The sequence below is a fragment of the Sturnus vulgaris genome, chromosome Z, assembly GCF_052056855.1.
Source record: "Sturnus vulgaris isolate bStuVul1 chromosome Z, bStuVul1.hap1, whole genome shotgun sequence".
Taxonomy (NCBI): domain Eukaryota; kingdom Metazoa; phylum Chordata; class Aves; order Passeriformes; family Sturnidae; genus Sturnus; species Sturnus vulgaris.
The window spans coordinates 11,050,414-11,058,898 of NC_142283.1; the positions used below are offsets into that span (position 1 = coordinate 11,050,414).

Consider the following 8,485-nt stretch of genomic DNA (forward strand, 5'->3'; position numbering starts at 1 on the left):
GTCTTCTTCCCAGGTGTAATTTTATTCCCAATTTCTCTACCTTCATCACCCTCAGTAGTCAAAGGGGGATGGGGAAAGGGCGTTATGGTTAGCTCATTGTATGTTTTTTCTGCTGTGCAGTTTTTCTCCTTTCTTAGGTGCTGCCTTCCCCTTACGGATTGGTCATCACACCAACACACCCACCCAGCAAAAATCAACCATTCCTACAGTGTACTGGACTTGTACTTCTACTTTTATGTAAGTTTAATGCAAATGTTTGGCTTGTTTTTAAACAGAACATGAAGAGTTACTCTTGTAAGAGGTAGCAGCCATTCATGAAAGGCTTTGACACTCCTTTGACATTTATTATTTGTTACAATAATGACAGGCTGTCTAAGATCAGTCAGGAGTGTGGCAATACTTCCACTAGTTTGCACTAGGCCAATGACTGCAGGAGCAGAAGGTCCTGATCTCTCTCTGGGAAATGTGGCCCACTGCTGAAAGCCAGCCACAGAAGCGTCGTACATTAAATTCAAAATATAATTCAGCATTAAATTCTTGATCTAGTTCAGCAGAGCTGAATATGATTTCAAGAGTACCATTGCTATGGGTTGTTTATGTGCCTTGCTTAAGAAAAATATAATTGTGTCCTGTGTTTCACAGGGGATCACAGAAGTAATGTGCAAATATGTCTCTGAGGTTTAGAGACACAGCACCAGGACTGAAGTTAAATTGGTATTTTCTCAGGGCTTGCACACAGAGGGTTTAGGTCTATCCTAGGTAATCTGATTACTTCAGGAAGTTAAAACAGGAGCTTTCAGGGAAAAGCGATGTACATTTGATTTAAGACTTCCAGGCACAAAATACTTAGGGCCATTGCCCAAGAGAAAACTGTTGCCCAAACAAAACTTTGGATAGGCTGATTTTGCAGTTTGACAGTTGATTTAATGCTGCTAAAATTACTTCCCTGATCCCAGCAGAATCCTCACTGTGCCTCAAGCATATCCTTAAATTCTAACTCATATTACATAGAGCTAATTAATGTATTAGAAATCATATCAGCTTGGTCACAAAAATAAGTAGGAAAGATCTTCTTTTGATGAGAACTTCTGTTTAGGAAGCAAAGTTAGTGTAAAATTAGCTAATTCTGGCAGTTATTTACTCAAGCACAACTCTCCTTCAATATCTAGCTATATGCTATGTGACTCCCATTTTAGGACTAGCTACTCTTGTAAACCGCTATGCACAAAACTTTACCTGTCCCTGAGGCTCTTGTCTCAAAAGCACACCTCCACAGCAAAACCAGTAAAACACCATTGTTTCATGTTGCAGGCCTGTGGTTTAAGCCTGAAACTTTAAAACTACTGCTGTTTTGAAGAGTGGACTTGCCATAGTTCCAGTCGTCTGCAAAAGCTTTTCGGTATGCTTCAGTACACTGCCAAGTCAAAAAAAAACCCTAATGTCAATCTCTCACCATGCTAGATATATATCCCTTCCCCTGGTAGAATGTTATACTCAGTCTTCCCCGATCCTCACGCTGGTTATTTGGAATTAATATGGAGTGAAAAAGGAAAGAAGGTGAGGCTTCCTGCAGTGCTGGGCAGTTGCCATTGGAAGTCCCAGTGCCAGTCCCAGGGCCATCACTCCTGTTTCCCCACCCTGCCCGCTTAGGGCAGGCAATTGAAGGTGACCTGTGCCCCTAGCTGCACTCTTGGTGGGTGACAGGACTCAGGGAGCCGGGAGGGTGGCTCCTCCAGGGGCCTGGCCATTCCTTCCTCCTCTCCCTGAGACAGCCGGTGACCACGGCCTCTTCCTCCCCACAGTGTGTGACCCCAGTGAGGGCAAGCAGCTCCTGTTCCTCAGCTGTCCCCAGCCTGCCACCACCGCCAGCATGGCCACAGGGGCAGAGTGGAGCTGTCCCATCTGCCGCGAAGCCTCGGGCAACATTGCCTACGTGGGCTCCTGCCTGCACCAGTTCTGCCGGGGCTGCATCGTGCGCTGGGCCAGAAAGAACCCATCGTGTCCGCTCTGCAGGCAGGTCGTGCACACCATCATCTACCCAGGACCGTCCGACCACGGCTTCGTGGAGATGGCTGTGCCGCAGCTCTTGATGTCCCAGAGCGCCGGCCCGTCGGAGGAGCCGGGCGCCGCGGAGCCTCAGCCGCGGGCCCACGTGGCGGGGCTCCCTCCCGAGACCTGGGCGCTCCTCTTCCGCAACCACACCGAGATCCTGCGGCCGGTGGAGCTGTGGCTGAACGAGGTGCTGTGCGGGATCTGCTGGTGGGACGTGGCCTTCGCACAGGGCAGGATCGTGGCCAGCCTGTGCCGCTACGGGCTGCACGAGCAGGCCTTGAGGCAGGAGCTGCAGCCCTTCCTGCAGGAGCAGACGCCCACCTTCGTGAGGCACCTCATCGAGGTGGCCGCCGACCAGTGCAGCGAGCTGGCGCGGCGCCGCGCAGACACGGCTCCCCATCAGGCCGACCCCGGCGCTGCCGTCTTCCCTAGCACCAGCGGGATGCAGCAGCAGCGCCGTGCGGGGTCGGAGCAGGCCGGGGCCTCGGGCTCCGGCGCCGGGGCCTCCTGGCAGTCCAGGAGGCGCAGAGGCGGCGGCTCGCAGGACGGCAGAGCGGCCCGCAAGAGCCCGTGCCGCCGGCAGAACTAGGAGCAGCACCGGGAGAAAACGGGGCCGGGGCAGCTTCGGGGATCGACTTCAACGTAAAGAAATTCTGTAAAGAAGCCAAACCAAAGCAAAGCAAAATAGTAAGAAAAAAAATGCAACAAAACAAACAAAAAAAAACCTCGAACAAGACAAAACAGAACACACACACACACAAAAAAAACCAAACCAAACAAAAAAACAGAAAAAACAAACAAAAAACAAACAAACAAAAAAAAACAAAAACAAAAAAAAAACAAACAAAAAAAACCACAAAAAAACCCCAAAAAACCCCCAAAAACAAACAAAAAAACCCAAAACCCACAAAAAAACCAAAAAAGAAAAAAAAAAAGCAAAAAACCAAAAAAAACAACAAAAAAAGCAAACAGAACAACATAAAACAAAAAACACACACACACAAAAAACCAAGCCAAACCAAACAACAAACAAACAAACAAAAAAACAACAACAAACAAACAAACAAGAATTAAAAAAACAACAACCAAAAAAACCACGCTAAACCCAAACCAGAACAACTTAGAAAACCACGTGAAAAGCCTTCTTCTCTCACTACAAGCCTTGCATGTAGCATTGCCAGTGCTGTCACCTGGATGCCTTCTCCTCCTTTTCCTGGTGCTGTGCACCCCTCCTGAGTGTCCTGCGATTTCTATGCTGCCTGCTATAGCTTGAAGCCTCAATCCATCTGTCAGAGTATACTTACTATAGTTTCTTCAAGAGATTGTACTAGTCCCATCTCAAGTCTTACTTCCAGTGTGTATCTCAGTTTATTAGCAAATTGATGAATTCCAGACAGAATTCTCAGAATTCTCCATTTTACTGTTGTTTAACTTCACTATGTTTGATGATCATTTTTTGTGATAGTAATCAAGACATATAAATGTTAGTAAAATTCGTACTTGTCTCCTTTTAAATATTTTACATTAATTCTTTGTGTAGACATCCTGTGATGTGAAGACTTAATTCTGTCAAGAGATCAACATATTGTTAATATTCCAGCAAGAGATCTTAAATGTTTCTCTTACTTAAAGTAGAAGTCTCTGTGACAAATGCTTGAAATTGTGATGTTATTCAATAAAAAAGCAATAATTCTGAAAAAAAAAAGTTGTGAACCTTGATTTTCCTATACGTGAAATGATTGCAACAAAGCTGCTCCTCTCTTTTTTCCTGAAGCACTGCACCTCTGTCCCGCTCCCAGCTTTCAGCAGCTGCAACTTGTATATGCCAGCCTCAGTCTGCTCAGATCAGAGGCAAAATTCCCATTTTCTTAGCACTGAAGGACTGCACCCACAGTTATTCAAATCATTCTCTTGGACAAAACGACAAAGTCACAAAAGTGTTCTCAGGTTCCCAGTATTAAATTAAAAAATACTCTTATAGAATTTCAGTAGTAATTCTTTGTTTCATTTCTGTTCTTCATCTTTTTCTACAAGTCCATATTTAGGCTATCATACTATCTTTTTTTTTTTTTTTTTTTTACTTTAAAGCTGCAGCATCATTCACAGTTGTGTTGCTTGAATTACTGAGAGTTACTTAAACAATTTTCTTAATTGGCTCTTTCTTTAATAAATACATTTTGTATTAGCACACTTAAATGGTAGCAATAACAGAGCACTTGTAATAAAACTGCATTTTTCTATAAATTCCCATTTTCCCTTCTAGATACTTTGAACATCTGTTTGGGGTTTTATTACTTTGGTTTCCATTCTCTGTCCTCCTGTTAAGGAATATAGCATTTAGCAGATTTACCTGTCTCTGAAAAGTAAAATACTCTGTGGATCTCATTGACTGAATAAGAGTGAAAGCCACTGTCTGCTTCTTCCTCACTGCTTTTTGGTGGAATTTGCCAGACTTTGAGAACTACTATAGAGAATAATCGAGCTATTCCCCTTAATGATGATGATATTTGGGGTGCATATGTGGGGATGGTTCACCCCATATGTGAGTGAGGTTTACTTTGTACTCTTAGTGTTATCAGTATTTTAAATGGTGTATTTATCATATAAATAATTTTTATGATATTCCAAGAAAATACAGGGTCATACTTAAATCTGTTAGATATAAATTCCCCATACCATGCTCTTTCTGCTGTCTCCCTGCCTTATTCACATCAGCTGGTTACATAATTCACAAGTAATTACACTTCTGTTGCTTGTTCTGCGTGCTGGGAGTTGTGTGGAAGTCTTGGTAACAAATGTGAGGCTGTTTCAAAGAAATATATCGGAATAAAGTAAGTTTCAGAAGCAGAACACTTCCAGAGAGGAGAGGCCTGATACAAGGAGTGAGATGATGGAAATGAATACAGCATATTTTAACATATTGAGGTTCATGATATGAAATGAGTGGTGAAATTAGTACATTTCCTTCATTAGCCTATTTAGGAAGGACACATCTAAGTAAAAAATAACCTTCCAAGCCACAGTAATGCAGAAATGTAAATACCTGTGCCAGGGATGTGTGTCACCTTATGCCAAATTAGACACATGAGCACTAAGTAGGGCAGGGCAGATTAACAGAACAGGCAGAGAAAGCAGGTCTGGCTTTCCTTTTTTGACATGGTAAAAAAAAAAATCGAATTGGAAAGCACATACTGCATGTGATACCAGGTGAAAACTACAATACAACCACACATACACTCCAAAGAGAAATAAAGCCACAAGTAAGCAAGTCACCTAATTATGTTTTAAAAACTTTATTTTGATGACACTATTTTGAAGAATTTCGACCTTGAAAGAAAGAAGAAATGGTGTAGAATTAGAGGGTAGAGTTGATTCTGATCCTCTGACAATGGGGCTTTCCAAAGACCGTAGCAGCTCCCCAAGTACCTTTTGGATGATGACAGTGGTGGATGATACCTACCTGTGAGTTATCTGTGGTGAACAGAAGTTTGAACGGGAATTGTTTAGGAATGTTCTAATTAAGAACAGTAATGTGCTGTGAAGGAGAAAATTTTGCAAGAAAATTGCCCATTAAAGAGAGAACTGGAACAAACATAAAACAATGGGAAATATGAGGAACAGGCTGTATGCAGTTACATTCTGCCCTCAGGTCTGTGCTAGAATAAAATCTGCAGTGCTCTTTTACTTACTCGCAAAGAATGTGTGGAGAAAGCAAAAGGATTTGCTTGGCTGTAGATTGGGAATTTTTCCTTTAGTGAACCTAATTAGTATTTTACCTATTACTGGTTAAATGAGTAAAGGGAAGTTGTGTGGCAAGGCAAGGGCCCTTTGTCCTCCCTTTAGACCTGGTCAGACAAGTTGCTTCAGCATTCACCATTTCCTTTGCCTCATTTTTGAGCTGCACAAACGATGTGAAGGCACGGCTGCTGATAATCAGCCCAAGGACAGGTTTTGTCTTTATGTGCTTCTCACAGGGTGGTCTGAGGAAGAAGCTTCCATCAATCCAAGTTTTTTAAACTTTAGAGAGCATGGAGAAGAAGCAGGGTTGCACAGTGATATGCCATTTTCAGTCATTTAATGAAGAGGAGGGCTACCACATCAGGTTTCTAACAGAGGGTCATAAATCCTTTCATTTTAGCCTTCCAGTCGCCTTCAAATGGGAAGGGGAGCAAGGGACAGAGCTTCTTGATTAGCAGGTGTGGATTTTACTTAGCACGTTTCCTGAACTTCCCTGGGACAGAACTTGTGGAAACAATTCCATTACAGAAAGCTAGTGACAGCCCTTTGTTCTGTGCTGGTCTCTGCCACATCAGTGAAGGGGTCAAGGCTGCCTGTCCACACTTGCAGTGTGGTGATTCCTCAGGAGTGATGGTGCTGATGCAGCCCATTCCTAAAAACACAGAGGGGTGCTGTGGGTTGTGCATCTGTAGGGTGCATATACAGATACTATGTGAGCTTTCCGTGGTCAGACACAGCAGAAGATTCTATGTGCTTTGCTCAGAAGCTTCCTGACATCCAGCTCAGAATCTGCACTGAACTCCTGACTTGATAAACTGGGTCTAATGACTTGTGATTGAATTTTACTGCAGATTAAATATTGACAACCCAGAAGTGTTGCTCTCTGTTGACACCTTGATAAATGTTTATGGCTTGATGTGTGGAATGTGAGAGCAGTTGTCTTCCTTAATGTTACTTAGGAAGCTGAAAGTATTGCAAAGAAGATTGTGGTGAACAGGATATCAGTGTGAATGTTGCTACATTGCGCTAATTAGATGCTGAAGTTGTGATGGTTTTTGTGGTACATATCCTGTCATTAATTTGTATGCTTTTCAAAGCTTTTGCAGAACAGATATACTGCTGAGGTTAAACCATTAACACAAAATGTGGAACAAAATATCTTGCTCTATTTTTCATTTCACAGTATTGAAAGCTAATTAGGCACCTTTGCATGGCACTGGGAAAACAATAAATCTCAAATGCATTTTGCTGGATTAAATGGCAAATCCAACCCTTGGTGTGAGAATGTTGACTCATGATATTAATAAGCATCCTGGTAATTGCAGTGATGTTATGTAGATGGTTATATCATCAAGTGCAGCCAAAGGTTCAGGGGTCAAAGTCCCACAAGAGGAATGATTACAAGGAAATGAAACAATCCTGGAGTAGAATAGCTTGTCTTGAGAGCTATTCTCCAGCCTGCAGAAGGGGGAGAAAGATAATTTGATTCGGGTAATCAGTTTTTTGCATATTCCTAGGAGTGTTGGAAAATGTGTGTGATTTCTGCTTTGAAGACAGACTGTGGAGAAGCTACAAAAGGAGGGGAGCATTTTTGCTCTGCTCAAAGGCAGCTATTTTGATCTGACACCAGCTGTTACCTTTAAGACCAGATCTTGTGCTTCAGTGACAGTTGCAATAAAGATGTCATTCTGGAAAGCATGAATGTCTTAAAATAAAATCTGCAAATTGTAAAATTTGGTTGAGTTACATACAGAATATTTCACAATATTTTACTCTGAGTGTGTGCAAGTGTTTTTTTACCAGCTGTGTGTTAGGGCTTCTCTTTGCTTTTTCCTTATCCCTGAAATCGAGCACTTCTATTCTCTATCTGCAGCCTTGGTTTAGTTCATGGTGCCAGAAGTATCTTTCAAAGATCTAGACCTTTAATCATTAGGTTATATCTAGTTCTCCAGAGATTTCTGTGTTTGCTCCATAACATAGTACTATTTCCATGTGACATCTTTTGCACTGACAAATCTTACTCTGATGCAATGTAAATATCTCCAGAAAAGTGTGTGTATCTTCCCACAATTGCCCTCAGATGCTCAGCAGCATCCCTGCTTGTTCTTAACCATGCGTGGATCATGTAATTGATTCACACCATATGTTCAATTACATCGTATTTGGTGGCTTATTTCTTTTTTTTGTAAGTTGTTTCACAGAGAAAATAATTTCCTTAGGTTTTTCTTAGGCAGCAGTCACTGTACACCCAAGAGGTAGCTTTGCAAAACCTTCAGTCACCTTCAGTGAAACACCTGAAGTTCACTGAGATGTGATGGCAGTCCATCATGAGTGACTTTGCATTTCTCAGAGCTGATTATTTTTCTCTTTTTTTCCTTGTAATTTCTTGAACTCTGTCCAACTTGCCATGGCTACGAACAATTGAGATTTTTAACAAAACTTAAGCCAATTAGTGACAACACTGCCAAATAAAAAATCGTGTTTCACACTTCCAGTTTACAGCAGACACTTCAATGGATGTATTTGGGTACTTCAGTGTGATCCAAACCATTGCTTTTTTGGGATGAATTCAGCAGCTGCACTATCCAGGCTGCTCAGCATTCAGCCTCCAGGTAACTGCTGCTCTGGAAGCTGGAGGCACAAGCTTCTGCACCAAGGCAGGGTTCATTAGAAAGTGCCTTAGGAACAGCACACC

General features: G+C 42.4%; 1 protein-coding gene across 1 annotated transcript; it reads left to right on the top strand.

Annotated features, from left to right (window-relative positions):
• Positions 1 to 908: 908 nt before the first annotated feature.
• LOC148219661 (uncharacterized) lies at positions 909 to 2,641 on the top strand. Its single transcript, XM_088156464.1, has one exon. The coding sequence runs from the start codon at positions 1,871 to 1,873 to the stop codon at positions 2,639 to 2,641; it is 771 nt and encodes a 256-aa protein (XP_088012590.1). The 5' UTR covers positions 909 to 1,870.
• The last annotated feature ends 5,844 nt before the right edge of the window (positions 2,642 to 8,485 follow it).

Bases quoted from the DNA above. Each gene is read 5' to 3' on its own strand.
- LOC148219661 (XM_088156464.1), top strand. From the start codon at position 1,871: ATGGCCACAGGGGCAGAGTGGAGCTGTCCCATCTGCCGCGAAGCCTCG.